The sequence below is a fragment of the Typopeltis vanoorti genome, chromosome 5, assembly GCF_054136105.1.
Source record: "Typopeltis vanoorti isolate ZY-2024b chromosome 5, IOZ_Tvanoo_1.0, whole genome shotgun sequence".
Taxonomy (NCBI): domain Eukaryota; kingdom Metazoa; phylum Arthropoda; class Arachnida; order Uropygi; family Thelyphonidae; genus Typopeltis; species Typopeltis vanoorti.
In genome coordinates this window covers 36,719,459-36,740,787 of record NC_143553.1, presented here as the reverse complement: position 1 = coordinate 36,740,787, position 21,329 = coordinate 36,719,459, and the positions used below count along the sequence as shown (strand labels likewise).

General features: G+C 35.7%; 1 protein-coding gene across 4 annotated transcripts in view; it reads left to right on the top strand.

Annotated features, from left to right (window-relative positions):
• LOC150106320 (protein hu-li tai shao-like) overlaps nt 1-21,329 on the top strand; it is a 469,862-nt gene that overhangs the window by 78,189 nt on the left and 370,344 nt on the right. For all 4 annotated transcript variants that reach the window (XM_090393077.1, XM_090393078.1, XM_090393076.1 and 1 more), the window contains exon 4: nt 4,657-4,887. In XM_090393077.1, coding sequence (XP_090249203.1) covers nt 4,657-4,887 — 231 coding nt within the window. The remainder of the gene's footprint in view (nt 1-4,656; nt 4,888-21,329) is intronic.

The window sequence follows — 21,329 nt, the reverse complement described above, 5'->3', positions numbered from 1 at the left end:
TGCATGAACTGTTGCTTCACTGGATTTATTTATTTCAGTAAAAAAATTTTGTTGTCGTTGTAAGCCAGATTTCAGAAACTGTAACTTTTCTTCCCTCAATTTGCCTTCCAACATTTCAAATTTTTCTTCATGATTCATTTCGTAATGGCGACGTAAATTGTATTCTTTTGGAACTGATATTCCCTTATTACAAATAAAACATACGATTTTATTGTGCACAACACCACAAAAGTACATAATTTCCCATTTATCTTGAAAAACACATCCTTCTTCCACTTTTCTTTTACTCTTTGTTAAAGACATGGCTTGCAGTTTAATCTCTTAATTAAAATTACTATTATAATTTTATTTACAACTTTAATTCAACAAGATGAATTTTCATATGAAAGCAACACTGAAAGGTTATGCACAATACTAAACAATAGGTATTGATATAATGTAGATCTAACAACAAGCACAAATAAACAGATTTTATAAGCCGTACGTTAGTTTGTCTCCATCTATATTACAATGTGAACTGCGCAGCGGTGCATCGGAAACACCAGAATACTGAAGCGCCACCAACTGTCGGTTGGCGAACTAAATTTACTGATTGTAAATTGTAGATATGGACTGAGCTTATACGCACGTAAGCTCGGTCCATATCTCTATGTCTCTAAAACTATAAGCACCGTATTTACAACAAATACATAATTGAAATGTATTTGCGGGCCGTGTAAAATTGCTCCAGGGCAGATGTGGCCCACGGGCCACCTGTCTGAGACCACTGCCTTAACCGATGCTGATGTTATTGGATATCGATTAATTTTAGATATCATCGAAGATCCAGAAATCGATAGTGAAGCAGAAGAAAAACCTGTCCCTCTCACTGCAAATATAATTCAAGAAGGTCTTGAACTGTGCAATAAATTGGAAAATCATTTTCTTGTTAATGACACAAATTCTGACCTAGCCTTTAAATTCCAACGTGAGCTGAAGAACTGTATGTCTGAATATCGCAAGCTGTATAAAAAATTAACGAAATCATCATCGCAAAGTTTAATCACTGATTACATTGTCAGAAGAAAAAAATCAGTACAGAACGAGGGTGAAGCTAATTCTCTTTGTGAAGAACCATTGCCTTTACCATACAGATCTGATGCGCTAACTATCTCTTCTTTTTTTCATTAAAAAGTGCAAAATCACTTTTTAATGAAAGTGATTTTGCACCCTTTCGCAAATGTTGTATTGCCGAATATTGTCTAATAGCGATGATAATTCTGATGACAAAATGTTAAAAAAAAAAAAAATGTTACTTTTCAATGAAATTAAATGAATAAAGCTTTAAAACAACCTTAGGTATTCTTATTTTCCTGAATTTTCATAAACTTTTTTATGTAAGTTTAGGTTTATTTTAATTCATTGCTTCTGTTTTATGTGGTTTTAGAAAATTATGGAACGTATCCCTGATTTTCCAACATAAGTTTAGGCCTTTTTTGTGTGATTTTTTTATATGCGGTTTTCTGTGGAACGTATCTACCACATAAAAAGAGACCCGACTGTGTGTGTGTGTGTGTGTGTGTGTGTGTGTGTGTGTATATATGTATATATATATATAAAGATAATAAAATAAAAATAAATGAAAAGTTGTCTGAAAAACAATCTATAAACCAAGGAGTAAGACAGGGATGCCCTCTGTCTCCAACACTTCTTAATATTTACATTAATGAAATATTAATACAGTGGAACACCTTAAGCAATCAAGGTATAGAAATTTCCTGGAATAACAAAATAAATACGGTATAATTTGCAGATGATCAAGTAATAATATCAGATGAGGAAGACAATTTACAAAGTGCAATATATGATTTAAACATTATAGTAGAACAGTTTGGAATGAAAATTTCCAAACTGTTCTACTATAATTTCATAGATAAAACTAAAACAGTGGCATTTTGTGGACAAACTCCAGTTAGAAGCAAAATAGTTATTAATAATAAAATAATAGAACAGATAAATACTTCCAGATATCTTGGATGTGAAATATATGAAGGAGAAAAAGACATAAAATTAAAAACTTCAAGATTTTTACAGATTATAGGCCTGATAAATAGCACACTCAACCCAAATATAGTACAAAAAGAAACACGCTTGAAAACATACAATACTTTTGCAGTGCCCACATTATTATATGGCAGGTGAAATTTGGGCAATAAACAAACAAGATAAACAAAGAATAAAAACAAGTGAAATGAGATTTATGAGAAGAACTGCAAAATACACATTATTAGATCAAAAAAGGAACGAAGACATTTTAAAAACTAAAAACAAAATCAATAGAAGAAAAACTAAACGATTATAAACAAAAATGGATTGAACATGTAAACCGAATGGCAAACACCCGACATCCTAAACAAATATTAAAATATAAGCCAATTGGAAAGAGAAGGCAGGGTAGACCTCAAAAAGGATATTGGATGGATAATGAGACCGGAACAGACCAATATGGTCTATATCTGTAATTAGTGTTATGATGATATATATATTGGTATATTAGAGTGAGGTTTGCACAAAAGTGAATTGCAAGGAGGGAGATTTTTTTTTCGCGGGGAGAAAAAATTTACTTCAGAATTTCATCGAAAAAGGGCGCTGTACCACATCCATCATTTGCAAATACGTGCAAATGAGAGTTCCATAAGATGCAAGGTGTACTGCTGATTGCTCATAATGAATGCATGCAAATTCCCAGTCATTGGGGGTGAACAGAATTGTTTTTACGAAAAGAAAAATTTATTGCTGTGATGCTTACTTTTTGGTGGTGTGATGATTACACACCATGAAGGATGCAGAATAGTGACATTTTCCCTATGCCTGTGATTCTTGCATCTTCCTGCACTGCTTATTGATTGTGACGTTAGCGCATTAATTTGCGATACCAGAGCGTTGGTATGGGCTTTGGATAACACTGGTCTGCATGTTCTAGGGCGACCTGACAAATTTCCAGTTTTCTCGAAACGTTGTATTAGAGTTGTATTTTTGAAGGGTCCTTGCAGTTAGCCTAGTGGCTGTGCGCTTTGCAACCATATGTCTGGGGAAGGAGTGTCCTAGGTTCGATTCCCGTTGGAGACGTAAGGAGCTTAAGGATCTTCCTCAGCCATAGCCAAGTTAGCCGGTCTTGGGCATCAGGGGTTTTTCTCCCAGTTTATCCTGGGCATTTTCATCCCACAAACAGACAAACTGGACCCATGAACATACAGGATACAGCCATAGGATATATAGATGAAGATACAAGAGGAGATGGGTGCCATCTGTCTTAATTCATCGCCCATTAGACATTCATGGCTCAGCCATGAGTGACCCAGCGGTCCATTAAGGACTATGGAAGAGGATACTGGAAGGAGTGATAGGACCTCTACCTTTCTTCATTCTTTTCTTTTGAAACTTTCGTAAAATGTCTGCTACTGATTCCCCACTTAGTGAGTAAAACAACTTCTTATCCACCAAAGTAAGCTTCACAGCAACAAATTTTTCTTTGAACAAAAACAATTCTGTTCACCCCTAATGACTGGGAATTTGCATGCATTCATTACGAGCTGTCAGCAGTACACCCTGCGTTTTATAGAACAATAATTTGCATGTATTTGCAAATCATTTTACAACTGTTTTTATCTATTTTTATATACTTGTTTTTATGTTTCTTTTTAGAATTGCATTTAACAATTTTATCTATATCTGTTTATTTCATATTTTACAATTTTTTTTTTAACTTGTATGCTATGATCATTTACTGGTGCAGTATGACCACAGCCATCCTTGTGCCATAAATCTACAAACCACAACACAGACCTTGGCTGGTTGATAACTGTTTCCCATCTGTTCCACATAGCATCTAGCCAATCATTGATGTCTTCTAGTTTCAAAGATAAGCAAGGGAAGGGTGATGGCAACCATTTTGTCATTCTTAAGGTTTGAGAAAAAGTTGTTTTAAGGGTCTCATTCATCTCTAATTGCATTTAATGCCTTACTGAAGATTGATTGTGAAGCCCTTTAAGTGTGCAGCTGAATACATCCAGATTGTGTTGGCCTGAATCACTTCCATCATGCTTTTTAAACTTTCAAGATTTATCCTAATCATGCGCTGCAAATATATTCATCCCATTTTGGTTATCAGAAAAAAAAAAAATCTACTACTTTGCTTTAGATTTAGGTGTGTGTGTGTGTGTTGGGCACTCCATAATGCAGTTGGAAACATGATGGGACACATGCCCTTTAGTACCTGGATTTGATTTAATGTGAGGAATGTTTATATGGGCTTTTTGTCAGTTGAAGGTGGGTTGTCTGGTCTTATACAGAGGTTGTAAGAATTTTTTTTTCCCCTCTGGAAAGTTGTTTCAATTCCTATAAAACAGGTAAACAGACCAGAGAGCACACTCAGTTAACAGGTACATATCATATTTCAGTTAGTCCTAGTCTTAATCAGGCAGAACATATACTGTACTAATTTAATTATCATCTCCACTTTTCTGTTGTATATTCTAAAGGCACCATATTTGTATCAGGTATGATGATCTACCACAGTATTTCTTAATATCTCTTTATTTTAGTGTTTGATATTGTTAGTATAATGTATACCTGTTTCTTAGCTTTGCTTTAAATTATAATAAGTTATTCTCTTAGGTTAGAGTAACCCAAGACCAAGAGCATTTCCTCTTAAATCCTTTTGGATTGCAATATCATGAGGTTACTGCATCATCTCTCCTGAAGGTTGATATGCAAGGAAATGTTATTGATCCAGGTACAACTAACTTTATTTTCAACCGTGCAGGTTATGTCCTTCACTCAGCAATTCATGCTTCTCGACCTGATTTGAGATGTATTATACATATTCACCATCCTCCATGCATTGCTGTAAGTATATTTTATGTGCATTTGACATTTTTTTGTTTACAAATGTTAGATGTGAGAACTGTTTATGAATTACTTTCATTTATTTACTTCCATAAAAAATTTGTCATGATTATTTTTCTTTCAATGGTATTTATAATTTTTAAGCAAATTTACTTACTTTGGCATTAAATATGAATGAATTTTCTAATCAAATATACTTCCTTTCTTGTTAGATTTTACTTTTCAGACTTATAATTGTCATTGCCAGCCTGGGTGGGTGAATGGATTGCATTACATTTTGCGACCAGCAGGTTAGATGCGAATCCTTATGGCCACGAAAGTTTCTAAAAGTTTTTAGGTAGTATATGATTTTTTTTTGCTTAGTGTGATCTCATCATCTTGTTTATTAATGAAGCTGATTGAAAAGCGTACTTTGTTAAATTTTTAGGCAACAGTGCTTCTAGTTTTCTGGTGACAGGTTGAGAAACATAGGACACTGCACTGCCTGGTATGAACATTAAAGAGTTGGGGTGAAGAGCTCGCTCAACTCTTTTGCACATTCCCTAAACATATGCAGTATTATTATCATCTAGCCTAATCAACCCTTCATTAATAAAGCACAAAGTAAATAAGTATATAAGTAAATAAACACCCTGATTTATTTACTTATAGCTCCTGTATTATTAGTATTATGGATATTCACTTTTCATAATTCACACCACTGTGAAATACATTGACACAGTATTCATTAAATAATGCCAGTACATATGTACATCATGTTATACATGTCAAGAAATTTATATTCTTGGTTTAATCCTTTATATGAAATTACTTCGGGTGTGTTAAATCTATGTTTTATATTCTTTTTATATCTTTACACTCAATTTGTTGTTTATTCTTATTTATACTTTATTACTTAAACCTTCTTCTATCAAAACCCTACCTGCTGCTCTATTGTTATATATTTATCTTTCGTTATTTATTCTTTCTTCTTTTACTTTAATCTTATTTTTATATCTAGGATTGTTTCCTCTTCAGATACTGGCAAATTTATATTTTGCTGCGTCAGCCAGTATCCTATAGCAGAAAAGATCCTTGCTCAGGGATACAATACTAGTCTGAAGATTACCTACACAATATCTTATTTTAACTGCCGTATATATAGATTCAGATTATTGCAGTCGTGACCTAAATCTATTATTATATTCACTCTCTAAATCCTTCCTGCTAAAATAGGTTCTATTTTTATAAGTGGTGATTTGGAATCGTAATCAGTCATGATTCAATTTCAGGTAAATATGACATGTTTATTGGAATATTTAATACACAATACAAACTCATATACTTAATTATGCTCAATACTAAATAAAACTCAAACTAAGAGATTAACACATTCAAACTAATTAAATATTACAAGGCAAGCTAAACACAGTAATTACACATTGGGATATAAAGTAAACAATGTTAAGTTAAGCATATTCCTTTCAGTAGTATTACTCGTAAGAACAAAACTAACAACCATTCAAATGTTACTGAAATACTAAATTCTACTTTTCTTATCGCATCAAGTTAATCCTATCACATACAAATTTACAAAAAGATAACTTCTAAACAATTCTTCTTACTCACAAACGAGGTTAACCTTCTTATTAGAGACTGTTCACAGAGTTCCTTAGAATAAAGTTCTAAATTTCACAATTGTAAACAATCTTCTTTCTTCTAATGAACATTCACACAAAATTAGAGCAATTACACCTTACCGACTTTTTCCGCGTCGTTCTGCACCACGTGTTTGTCTGGATATTTCTCATCTATTTTGGCTGTCTGTATAGCGTAACCCCTATGTTGGCATACAGACAGCCAAAATAGATGAGAAATATCCAGACAAACAATCTTCATTCTTTCTGCCGAAACGGACTCAAAATCCTTGCATTTCAGGAACAACTCGATGGGGCTTTTCAGCGACGGCTTGATTCTGCTAGGACTGGAATTTTTTTCTTCAACTTTGCATAGAATTCGGCTTCATTTCTTTACGAATGCTTGCTGCCCGACATCACAGACTTCACCCCCCCCCCTTACGCAAAACTGCCTGCCAACTTCCGAACCACCCAACAGGTAAACGATAATACGACAAGAGACCAAGAGATCAAGAGAATGCTTTGTGTTCCAGGCTCAACCCCCCTTTATACTCCCATAGAGCGCCCTCTTTTTCAGCCCCTTTTTGCACACGATCCTTACTAATTTCACCCTTTGGCTTATCCTTCGTTTCTATGACACTGATATACTCGGATTCATGGAATACATGGTTACGTGATTTTCCGAATAAGCTATACCTGCCAGCATTATGCTGTACGCGTGTAGCTTTAGGCCTTCCAGGAATTAATACTTAACAGCTTTATGATGACTCACAATAGATTTTACATAGCTTAAGTAAGGCTTAAATTTAATTTATATTATCCCTGTTTTTTAAGACATACAAAAATGAAATCTCAAATTAATCACAATAGCTTAAATATAAGGTGCTTAAATAAAGAATACAAATTTTTTCATAAAGTGAGGAAGTTTCACTTTTCATTACAACTGATGTGCAGGTATTTCTCTATGTTTGCAATTTTTATATGTTAGACCCAAAATGAATGATTTCTTTCCAAGATTCCTTCATTTAGGATCTAACAGGTGCAAACTTTGTTTGCTTATACTTGGATAAAGGATTAAACCAAGAATAAGTGTAAGCAAACGAGTGGCAAAACTTCCAACATCTATCTCTAATCCAGATTATTTTAGTAATAAGGTGTGACATCTTTTGGCTACTCATATATGAAAATATGACTTCTGCATTACTTCAACCTTGGTACCACTTCTGGGTCTGGTTCCCACTGAAAAGACCTCAATAAAGGTAGATTCTTACAGGAAGTTAACAATACATATCCTGTGCGAGGAATAACAGTTCCTTCAACTGTGAAGGAAAATAAGGTATTAGCATATGCCAATATGTAGTGGGCACTTTGAAGGCTAATGATTCCATATATATATTTTGGTATTTTGGAAAAATTCAGCAAGATCAGTGGATTAATTACTAATGCCGACAAGACAAAATTAAAACTTTTTTGGAAAGTGGGATCTTGGGGGCATTCCTTTTGGACTAACCCTTAAGAGAGAACCCCTCATTATACTTGGAATTCCATTCTCCACTTACCCAATATTACCAGGCCAAGAACTTATATACAAGAACCTAGAAACATTAGAAGACTGGAAAATAGGGCCACTTTCTTTTTTTCTAAAGCCATAGTACTCAAAACCATAATCTTTCCTGTTCAGTTGTGCATAATAAATATTACAGTTATATAGTAAGCCTGTGCAATTTTTTTGGTCCAGCTGATACCAAGAAGTTAAAAAGGAATTTCTTCAACTTTGAAAGAAGCTTGGAGGATTTGGGCTGCTAGTTTTAAAATTCTGCTATTTAAGCAATACAGTTCCAAAACTCCATAAAATATTGCAGACTAATCACACATGTGCAGACCTTCTCCTGTACTACCTAGGTTTTCATCTTCCCCTGTCTGGAGTTGATTATAAAGGTCCAAAAGCTAAAATTGTTCCTGAATACCTTACAACACTTTGTGCTTAACTTTAAGACTGCTAAAACACTCTGGCATTGACATTCTTTCCATTAAAAAAAGTAAAATTTGGTATAAAGAAATCTTTAGTCTCTTTCACTGCAAAATTCCACAGTTGGGTACTGACACCAACACTTTGTTTCACAATTTGTGGATGTTCCAAGGATACCTTAACAGGAGGAATATCTTGCTTGGAGAATTGCATATGGCCGTCTTCCAGTCAACACTCAAATGGAGGTATTTCAACATCTGTTACTGATCGGAAACAGTAGAACATGCATTCTACAGCTTCCCTCTTGCCCTGCATATTTGGAACAGATTATGTAATGTATTGGACATTACTTCAGGTTATTTTTTTGCAATATCCACCTCCTGTAAGCAATGGGAAGAGCATTTTGATTTTTATAATTAATGAATTAAAATGCCATTTATGGAAGGTTAGAAAGAAACATGGATTTGAAAACCAGCAATATGACATCCAAATGCTTTATAGTATTGTATTGTGGAAATTTTATTGTTCAGTCAGATGATTTTTGTATTTAGAAAGAATCGTTCTAGGAGATATCAAATTTATTACTAGAAGGTGTAGACCACCCACATTATGCAATATTCACTAGGGAGAGATAAAATTCTGTCTCTTCTTGCTATAAGAGGTTTTTTTTAAATAGTGCCATCTTCTTTATTCAATGGGATCTTATAGTGAATTGCAGGGATGACTGGAGAGAAATCCCAGGCAGAGAAGGCCAACTCAAGGCAGTTAACTCAGATGGGGCTAACTACCTGGGTATCAGTCATGCTTGCGCTTTAGTTTCAATTAGTCTTTTGGTTGTTCATCTATATGAAATTGGCGAAAAAGAAAAACTAATAGCCTTTGGCTAATAGTTTGATATAAATGATATAATATAAAATAGATGATATAAAAGAGCTGAGGCCTTTTCTTTTTCTCTCATGCTCTCTGTCTGTCTTTTCTTTCTCCTAATACTGTCAGGCTCTCTTGCATCCCTAACCTTTACCCAGTAATGCAAAGCACATACCCATAAGGATATGTGCTTTCCATTATGGGATACTAAGGCAAGAATATAATTTCTTGGCATCTTTAATTAGGTTGTTATGCTATCAGGTATTGGGTTTGGAAATTTTTGGAACTCCATATATCTGACGAGATTTGACATGGTAAGGTTTTAGTTTTATAGTAATTTTTTGGACAAAGACAAATATGAACTTTTCTTTGAGATTTAGTAGGATCCTGATCTGTAATGTAGAAGAAGCTTTGGATAGATGATTCATATTTCTTTATACTCTGTTTGATTCATAATGGCATTAACATTTTCCTTTTTTCTGGTTTGGTTATTACAATTTTTTTGTTGAAGTTTTTAAGACTAATATTTCCTTAGGAGATAGGAGATAGTCACTGAGGGGGTATATATCATAGATGTCACTTTCAATGTTGGTTATGATTTCTAGAATAGGTACTTGTCTAGAGTGATGGTAAAACTACAAGCTTGACATTATCTTCTTTAAGCAGCTGTGACAATAAATTCTCTACTATGTGATCATGTCGTAATGTTGTGGTGTGTGTGTGTGTGTGTCTGTCTGTCTGTTAGAAAATGTCATATTTTTTCAAGTGATGGTTCTTGACTTTTCAAATTCTTTAGTTGTTGCAGTTTTGGAGATAGTGAACAGGATTGGCTACAGAATTGCTGGTTTTCTAACCAGCATCAGTTTTCAATTCAGCTGAGAAAAAATAGTCCTAATAAGGCAACCTCTTGAGGCTATATAACAGTGAAATTAATTTAGAGAAGCCTCTCTGAATGTTGTCTTAGAATTACTGTCTCCCTGAATCTCTGACAATTACATTTAGCTGATCTAGAAAAAGTATGTGACAAGTTGATAAAAGGAAAACGTGTTCAGACAGTGCAATATTAGCTTTCTCCATTATCATGAGGACAACTGGAAAAAATGTCATTAGAATAATGAACACTTTTATAATAGATCTTAGAATTACTGTCTCCCTGAATCTGTGACAGTTATGTTTAGCTGATTTAGAAAAGGTATGTGACAAGTTGATAAACGGAAAATGTGTTCAAAATACAGTGCAATATTAGCTTTGTCCATTATCATGAGGACAACTGAAAAAAATGTCATTATAATGAACACTTGTTATATTAGATTTAAATACCAGGAAAAAAGAAAAATTAAATCTTATGGGGGGTGGTGGATAGGAACATGGTATATTTATTGTTGTATACTGACTAATGCAGAGACTGCTGTGAAAAATTATAGGAAAATAGGAAGATGTTTCTTGACCATGAGAAGTATAGGATAAACATTCAGTTTCCCCAAGTATCTTTAAAACAATAGATGTTATAAAGGGTGATGAGAGGAATTATTGAACTCAAGTATGATAATCGCTGACCTGCGATTTTCAAATGACAGTCATTATCAAAGAAGATGAATAGTGCTGAAGTTAAGTAAAGAGGGAAAGTGATATGAGTTGATAATGGACATTGAAAGAGCTAAACTCTTCAATGCCATTGGGATAGTAGTAAATTAAGGCTCGGTTAACGTACTGCTAGATAGGTAACAGGCCTGCTAAAGTTTATTGTGAAGTTCTGGAAGCTTTAGTTAACCAACTGAATGTTAGTACTTTTTGGGTATTTATTTCCTGGGGATGAAATGGTAGGATCAGCCTTTTTGTGGCTTAAATTCGCTAGTGAACATAGCATTATAATAGATTATTTTTCAGATTCCTTGGGCTAAATCCAGCTTTTCAGCCTTTTCAAGTATATTTACATAATATTTCTTGACATTTCTTATATAATATTATTTACAGTTGAATGTTAATTCATGTTAGTATTTATGTTTGATATGATTTCTGGGTAGGATTCCAGCATGTAATACTGTAATTAATAGTGTTATTAGCCCTGTACTTTTCTCCAAGTTTTTCAGACATATATGTATGCATGGATTTTCTGTTCAGCTGTTTAGGTCTTCAAGAAAAACCAGCCTTTCCTTTTCCTGGATACTTGCTTTCGATGTGTTCAAGAGCACAACATTGTCTTTATAAAGCAAAAAGTTAAGTTTGTCATCTCCAATTTTAATATCAGGCTTGATGCCACTTTCTTTCATAATGTAATCCATATAGATGATGAATAAGAGTGGAGATAATGTGCATCCTTGTCTTCCCCCTGATTTTAAATCAAACCATCTTCCTGTCTTTCCTTTAATTCTAACTGCTAACTGACAACTTAAATATAGATAATGTACTGCTCTGTATAATGTTCCATTTACTCCATATAATTGTAGTGTTTCGAAATACTTTTCTCTAGCCACCTTGTCATATGCCTTTTCCAGATCTACAAAACTAAAGTATAGATCCTTGTCATATTCCCATGATTTCTCAACTATTTGGCATAAAGTGAAATCTAATCTTGATAACCTCTGTTTGGCTTGAACCCAGCATGTTCTTCTCCAAGTTTCTTTTCCACAATCTTTCTCAACGTCTTTCAAGTATGCTTGCATAAATCTTACCTGGAACACTTAGTAGAGAAATTCCTCTAATTCTCACATTCAATTTATTTATTTTTTATTTTATTTATTTTTTTTATTTTATTATTATTATTTTTTTTTTATAGATGGGTACTATGAGAGCTCTACTCCAGTCATTGGGAATTTGACTTTCTGACCAGGCCCTCTGAATTATGCAGTGTACCGCTGCAAAACTTTTATACCTTCATACTTGAGCATTTCTGATATGTAGCACTGAAATGCAGTGCTACATACTGTGGTCTACCAGAGCAAAGGCTGGTGCCTATGCACCAGTAAGCTAGAAAGGTTGAAACTAAAATACATCAAGATCTATCTCACACTGATACAAGGTATTCTAGCAGTCATTCGTTGGTGACAACGCCAAGCCACTAATGTGCCCTGCAAAGCTCTAAGTGACAAGATTTTAATGTATGCCGAAGTAATGCCTATAGAAGTGAAGTCATTGTAACTCTCATTTCACCGTACACCACGAAGGGAGAGATGGTAGTACTAGTGAAATGTGGAGCTGCCCCAAACTCCTCTTTAATCTGTTGAGCAAGATCTATATTCTGTCCATAATATGAGACCTTGTTCCTATGACTGACAACAAGTGGGCCCAGTACCCACTATCTGTGCATCAATAACTCAAACTCTTTCATCCTTCTTTGCAGTTAAATCGGACTTTGTAATACTAGCTGTAGTCTTATAGTGCGGTTCAACCACAGTCTCCCAACTGTTGCTTTTTCAACCGGTTATTTAATATGGAGACCACGGTATCGTGCCACTTCACCCTGAATACCGTGAGTTCGAAAACAACATTGGCCATTATGAAAAAGGGTTTCACTGTAGCAGCAACCTGCCTTACAACTTATGTCACCTCTCTGCCCATGGGTTGTGCTGGCCCTTGTGGGCAGGGCATTGATTCTAGCTCTGATTAAGTCAATAAATTCGTAACCAGGTTGGAGTCTATTACCTTCTCATACCCATCGATGCTGGGGAGGCACTTGATTAGATCCATAAAGTGATGCACCATCAACAGAACCATATAGCTGAGTAGCCCATTTCTTATGCTCTGCGGATGCAGTCTATCAGTTAACCTTGATACTTGGTCCACCCTGTAGTATACCAAAGAAATATGAAGTATTGATATGTACTCCTCTTTGTATTCCTCTTGAAAATTTTCTGATACGGTTCTGCTACTGCTTGGTTCATTTAACAGTCTTGACACGAAAACTGAAGATAAGGATATCTAGGATATCCTTATCTTAGTTTTCATGTCACCTTTATCATGTTTGATTCCTTTTACAGTATTTCCTCCATTTCTAAGCTTCTTCAACAGCCTCCAGAACATTTTACTGCCTTCCTGATATTTATTTTCAGTATTCTTACCAAAGTCTTCCTATGACTTTTGTTTAGCTACTTTTACACACAGCTTAGCTCTTACATTTTTCTCTGTATTCTTTTAGGGTATCTGCTGACTTATTTTCTATAAACTTTTAAACTTTAATCATCCATGCTACAGGTGAAAAGCCAATAGGGAAAATCTATAGATCTGGCAGGTTCTCCCAAAACAATAAAGAAACTGCATTCTGCAAATGTGCTCATAAACACATCTTGTCAGCAATATTCAGAAAAACTACTCAGAGCAATATCAGTGTGGGGAATACCTATAACAGTTATACCCCATAAAACACTCAATTTCTGTAGAGGAGTGCGATCTCCTAGATGTCCCTGATGAAATGTGTTCTGATCTGAAAGATCAGGGGGTGACAGGTATGAGGTGCATCATTTTCTGTAGGGATGGTCACCTGGTTCCAACCTTACATTTGATACTCCTAAGTCTCCAACATCTGTTAAAGCCATGTAACATCTCAATTGTTCTGTTTGACTATACATTCCTAATCCACTAAGATGCTCCAAATGCCAAAAATACAGACATGCCCAAACTTCTTCCTGTTGTGGAAGTAAAGAGCGAATAATCAGTGTTGCTCTGCCAAGAAGCTAAATGTATAAACTGTCAGGGAGAACACCCAGCATATTCCTATGCTTGTCAGAAGTGGAAATATGAGAAAGAAATACAAAAAAATAAAAATAGAACAAAACATATATCAGTATGCCAAAAGAAAGTTAGCCACCACCACCATGCCTGCTCTGAGATCCTCTTATTCTGAGAAGATAACAATAAAGAAAATGTCAACAGCAACTCAAACTCGCATGTCTATCCCACTATTTGATAATTTCACCATATCCGAACTTTACCATCGTGATTGTTTCTCTGTTGAGTGTATCAATCACATGATGTACAGCCCTCTATGAAAATTATTCCATTTAATGAGAAGCCACTTGTGAAAAATTAAGATTATCACTTAAAGATAAACCACAAAACCCTTCCACGGTGGATACTTCAGTATCCACTGAAAGCAACTTGAACTTACCCAGTGAACCTGACACATCTGATGATGTGTTGGATACTCTTTCAGAGGAAGAGATGGACACTGGTGTTCCATACTTCCCAAAATCTTATGTGAAACATAAACCTTATAAGGTCAACTTCTCAACCACTCAGAAACCAGACAAATCTACAAAGCCTAAACTATAAGAAAATTTTTACAAATTAACTGCCATGGGTTTTTCCAGAATATTGATGATATCAAGCACCTACTGCAGAAAAACCAACCATTTTGTTTTTCTGCAGTAAGTTTTCTGCCTGCAGGAAACTTACTTAAAACCCAGCAGTGATCCTGCCATCAGGAATATCACTCTTGTATACAAGGACAGAACTGGAGATGACCCTGCATATGGTGGAGATTTGGCAATCTGTGGAGTATCTAATCACATTATGCTGACCAAACTCCCATTAATGAAGAAGAGAAGCATGTAACATTGTATTGTCCATGCAGCAAACATAGCAGTTCCAAGAACAACATCCTGATTTCCACTCTATCTGAAGCTTTGGTGGAAACAAGAGTGCCACGCAGCCAAAAAAGATCAAGATAGAGCATAGGATATTTTTCGTAGATACCCTACCACAACAAAATTGCATTTAAACATACTCATGCCAAAGCACGTCATGTGAGACATCAGAATCAAAAACAATCCTGGATCCAATTTACATCCTAGATTAATCAAACAACCAGTGCCAAAACTGTCTGTGATAAAATCTGGAAGATGAAAGGTAGATATGGGACACACCAGTTGTCTGTCTTGGAACATAATGGATGTATTTGCTGATCACAAAGCTATTGCAGACACTTTGGGCAAAAACTTTGCCAGAATCTCAGCAGTGGCCTCATATCCTCCTGAATTTTTAATATTGAAATAGCAGCAAGAGAAACAGTGATTAAGTTTCTCTATCAAGGGCATAGAGCCAAATCAGCCATTTGTTAAAAGAACCTTGGAAATTCCCCCCCCCCCCCACACACACTTGGTTAGATTATAATAAATTTAGTTTAATCCTTTATCCAAGTGTAAGCAAACAAACTTTGCCCCTTTAGTATCTTCAGGACTGAGGCAACTCGTGTTAAAGGTGGACCAAGCTCTCATCACTCCTTGCCTTAGTATTTCCCATAATGCAAAACACATCTCCTTGCAGACATGTATAATGCTATGCATTAAAGGAAGGGCCACTACCCAGACCGGTTTTGACCTTTATTGAAATCTTGTCAGTGTGAGCCAGACCCAGAGGTGGTGATACTAAGGCAGAAGCAATGGAGAAGTCATATTTACCTATACGAGTTGCCAAAAGGTGTCTCACCTTATTATTAAATTACTCTGGATTTAGAGAAAGATGTTGGAAGTTTTTTTTTTTCCCCTTATAATGTTAAGAGCCCTTTTGCTGGCCCACCCTATCGCAGTTGGCCTGGATGATATGAGTTATAAGATGATAAAACACTTCCCATCATCTTCTATGGATCTTTTACTATACAACAGAATATATACAGAGGAAGAGTTTCCAGACTCTTGGCCTAAGTCGATTATCATTGCTATCCCAAAGCCAGGCAAGGAACCAACCTTGGTGAATAATTATTGTCCCATTGCTTTGGGACTATAATTATTGTCTTGGAAAAATGCTAAAAGCAAGGCTTCTTCTCTGATTCTCAAAAAGCAACAAACTCAATTGCAGGTAAGAAGATAAACAACCTCAGGTATGCAGATGATACTGTGTTTATAGCCAGTAATGAAAGAGAACTGATGCCACTTATTGGGAGAGTAGAATGAGAGAGCATTAAATATGGACTTAAAATTAACAGAAATAAGACCAAGTATATGATGATAGGAAAAGAAGAAACATCTACTCATAATATCAACTTAGAAGAAGTTCAGCTGTTCATATATCTTGGAGTCCTGATAAATAATAAAGCCGGTTTTCATATCATACGGAAATAAAAAGAAGAATTGCAATGGGAAGAGATGCCATGACACAACTAAAAAAGATATGAAAAGATAGAAATATTTCTAACACTACCAAATACAAACTAGTGAATACCTTTGTTTTCTCAATCGTTCTCTATGGTGAAGAATCATGGACACTTGGTAAGAGAGACAAAGACACTGGACAGTTTTGAAATGGTGCTGGAGAAGGATGTTGAATGTCTCATAGGTAGATAAAAAAAAAACCAATATCAGTATTCCCAATTAGTTAAACATCAAAAAGAGATTGAGTGACAGTCAACACGAAGATACTTAAGTATTTTGGTTATATATCACAACGAGATGGTGATAACATCTAGAAGGAATAATGCTAGGAAAAGTAGGAGGAAAACACAGGATAGGAAGAGCAAGATGGATAGATCAAATCCAAATGATCTCAAGACTTTCCTTGGAAGAAGCAACAACCATGCCAAAAGATAGAAGTAGACGGAGAAACATTGTTGCCAAGGTCACGAGTCCTCAGGCATAAGGAGATTGATGAAGAATAAGAGATACCTTCCTGAAAATAGAACATGTGGTTTCAGTATTCTTTGTTCAAAAAGCCTATGACACAGCCTAGAGATATGGCATATTAAAGGACCTGTTTAATCTTGGCATGAGGAGGATGGGGGCACTTTCCTTTTTTTTTTTTTTATTAACTTTCTCTCTACTATGTGTTCCAAGTCTGGGTGAGTAGCATTTTGTTATATGTTCTTTATTTTGGTGGTGTGTGTGTGTGTGTGTGTTCTCTTTTCTTTTCTTATTGCATTTTGCTTTTTTTTCCTTTTTGTTCTATTGCCCTTTGTTTTGTTCTTTTGAGTCTTACGTATCGTGTGGCTCTTTTAGCTTCCCAAAGCGTACCCTTGCTATACAATGATTAATTGTTATATCACGTGTACTTAGTTAAGTTGATTTTCCTTCCTAAAATATCCCGTTTTTCCTACCACTTGAACTTTAAGGTTCCTACAAAAACGGTGACACTGCTGGTGAATATGCCTGTGAACTAGGCCAATTCACAAGTACAGATAACTATCTCTGACACTAAAAGAAATCAGGAAAATTTATTTTATTTATGACTGGGCCACCTGAGTTCTTCAGGTAAAGCATTGGAGATATGTCATAGCACCTTTAGGATATAGCCGAAAATAATCATGGGCTTAATTAACAGTTGTGGCAATTCCCTAAATTCTTAGCATACAGCTTCGGAGTTTTTTGTGAGGTAGTGCTTTGTACAAAGATAAGGTGATAGTTTCTATTAAGCAAACAAAATGCATTTATTGTAACTTAAGGTTATTATACAATTTTCAGACAACTTCTTTCTTAATCTTATCTTGAATTTCAGTTACTGTCTAACATCATTAACTTGCCATTTACAGTGAGAGGAGATTCTCATATTCTACAAAACTGACTGTCACTATTTTTAACTTTCGTTATGTTAACATTTCGATTTCAAACCTTGCTTTCCACAACAGTACTATTAGTCTAGTAATACTATGTCCAGTGGACTCACAATTATCCTTCCGCACTTAACTATTAATACAAATTACTCACAGGTCCTTAGTAACACATGTAGTCCTATCAGCACAGGAGATCCTTGGCTGTTTTTGCGATTCCTCCGATCCTTTCTGTGTACCGGATTTTCTCGTTTGGTGCTCGGTAGCCATCCTTCCATAATTCACTTGAGGGAATCCTGGCTCATCTTCGCTGAAGGGACTAGGTCGGACAAAGGTGGCATGCTTTCGGTGCATGAGGCCAGTTCCCTTACTTACTCCGCTACGCAACCCCGTAGGAAATGGGGAACGTACCGACGAGTTCAATTGGGCCTATGGACTGCAGCTAGAGGACTACCAGAGAGAGAGAGAGAGCCTTGTTCTTAAGGCCTTTTGTATATGGTTTTTGGGAGTTCCGTGTTTCAGGGACGGTGACCCCCGAACATCCTGTGATCACTCTGACATCTGTGGTCTTGACCTTCAATGTATGTGGGAAAACTTCCTTGTTCTAATGACTTTCAGGGCTATTGTTCGCTTTCAAGTCCCAGACATAATCCACTGTATTCCTTTTTACTTGAGGTAGAACTATTTCAACATAGCTATTTTTACAATATCACTCCTGGATTTACATAAATTGCACAATTTTGAATATTTATACTATTTTAATAATTTTATGGTCAATTCAGCATTACTCCTTTTTGCAAGATACCTGTGCGGGTTTACAATCAGTATGGCAACGTGTAGTATTATTATATTTACAATATTTACGACCTCTCTAAAAGTCAATGCCTAAAAAATTAAGAACTTCCATGAAATTTTACAAGGTTATCTCAACCATATTATCAAGATGAGGGGATTCCTCAAGACTGTCTTAATGTGACCCTGTCGTCTATGTGTCATTGATTTCACAATTTACCATCGCTCCTGCAATATGTGAATCATTGAAAGACAACTTCAACAACAAGCAATCGATCTTGTCTCTTCATGGGCTCTTTGTCATGGGTTTAGGTTATTTGTTGAAAAATGAAAAAAAAAAACATCTGTGTATGCTTCTGGAAACGGCATTCTCCACCTTGATCCTGATTTATGAATGGGAGAAACTAGTATCCCTGTAGTTCCAGAGGCCAAGTTTCTGGGACTCATCTTTGATAGAAAGCTCACTTTCTTCTCACACACACACATATATATATGTTATCTTCGTGATAAGTAAAAATAAGTATCGAATATCCTCCGCACACTATCCTCTACCGAATGTGGTGCCGATCAATGTTCCTTGCTATGCATTTATCATGCACTTGCACGTTCAAAACTTGATTATGCATTCCAGGCTTACAGTTCTTCATGGGAGAGCACACTCCAATGATTAGACCTAGTCAATCATGAAGGTATCAAATTAGCTACTAGTGCTTTTTTGACATCGCAGTTATTCTGAATTTTCTGATGGAAGGTGGTGAATCACTAAAAGAGGACATCAGCAAATTTGCAGGAGAATGCAATTTTTATTCTAAAAATATATCAGGTGCCATCATTAACATTTAATTTACAGTATTTAATATTTAATTTAAGGAATCCTTACTGGTATGGAAACATACATTCTCCACACTACTCTGAACTTCTATCCCCTAACTAAGCCCTGGTTCTCCAAAAGATGTGCCAAGGTTGTACAAATAAAAAAAAATCAAGAATATCACAACTGGCTTACATCAAAAACTCCATTCTCCATTAGTGCTTATACTCAAGCCCAAAATAGCTGCAAGAAAACTATTAATGCTTCCAAAATAGTTTTAAAGAGCCTGCCCAAATGGTAGCAGAGTCTTTTGACCTCTTGTGAAAGCGATTGGACATAACTTTTGCCCAACTCTAATCCCACACCCATCATACCCAGATGACTCTATTGCATCATCACCCATAGAGAAAGCCAATCTTTTGTCTTCATACTTTGCTGCAATGTACACATAATTGATCATGGTAAATGCTCCATCACCTCAACCTATAGAACATCAGTCATCACTACTGTCCTCAGTTCTGTTCTCAGAGCCATCCTAGTGGGGTTCAGTTCCAGACAAGATGAAATTTCTCTTCAGGAATCAAGCCTCTCGCAGCATAAACATATCACAACCATTGCATCCTATGCTTCTAAAAAACTAGGATTTCTCTTTCGCTCAAGATGTTACTTCATCTCTGAACAGCTGTTAACCTTATACAAATCACAATTCAGCACAGCTGTTGAATACTACTGTCACATTTGGAGTAGGGCCCTAAGAGCTCCCTCAAAATTCGACTCCCTTGACTCAATACAGAGGAAAGCAATTAGATTAATTTATGTCCCATCTCTTACCAACTCACCTCCCCACACAGTTTTGCACATGCATTTGGCTTTTGTAATATATGTACACCTTAAACCCACAGAACAAGTTTTTTTCCCTTCATCCCTGCTACTGCTGTATTGTGGAACAGTCTTCCCCTTATGTGTTTCCAAAGGCTTTTAAATGAAATGTAAACAAGTTTCTCCTTTCCAACCCACTACCGCCCCCCCCCCCCCCCACCATACTTATATGTTATAGGTTGATTACCAGCCTGTCATGTATAGGCCCGACATAAAAAAGAAAAAAGCTGGTCTTTCGTTTTTTGCTCTTTGTGATTGATTTGCTACTTTCATCTCTGGTTTTTTGTTTGTATATCATGGATTTCTTCCTCCCATACGATTAAAGTATCATTGCTGGAGTATCTAATTCTTCTGTATTCCTGCCCATGCCCTTCCTCTTGTGTATTGCTCTGACTTCAAATCTTATTCATAGCTTTGCTGATAACAGTACACTTTGTCATTTACAAAACATTGTTTTGTCATTGTCTCTTGTGAACATCATTTAATGAATTTGAATACTACCAAAACCCTATCATGGACTGGTTATTACTAACACCATGTTCCAACATAAAAATGTGCACAAATTCACATGGAGAGAAGCGGCAAGGAATAAGAAAAGTCTCATTGACTATGTTATTGTTGATAGTGATGTTTTCTCCCTGGTGCAGGACACCAGAGTGTACAGAGGATTTGAAATTGGAAGTGATCACTATTTAGTCTTGAGCAGTATAAAATTGAATTTCATATTGAAAAGAATAACATGTAAGAAAGTTTTAAAGCGAATAAAAGTTGAGAAGCGCTCAGATGTGAATTGTAGACTAAAATACACAAAGCTTATTGAAGAAAAAATTAAAGAGTTTGAGAACAAAAACCAAACTTTGGAGATTCACTGGCAAGCCTTGAAGAAAATCCTGATTGATTCAGCCAGAGAGGCATGTGGTGAGGTTGTTTGCAAGGATAGAAAAATCAGAACTCCATGGTGGTCACAGGAAGTTAAAGAGGCAGTGAAGGAAAAGAAGAAATCATACCAAAAGTTCCTGGCAAATAAGTAAGCTT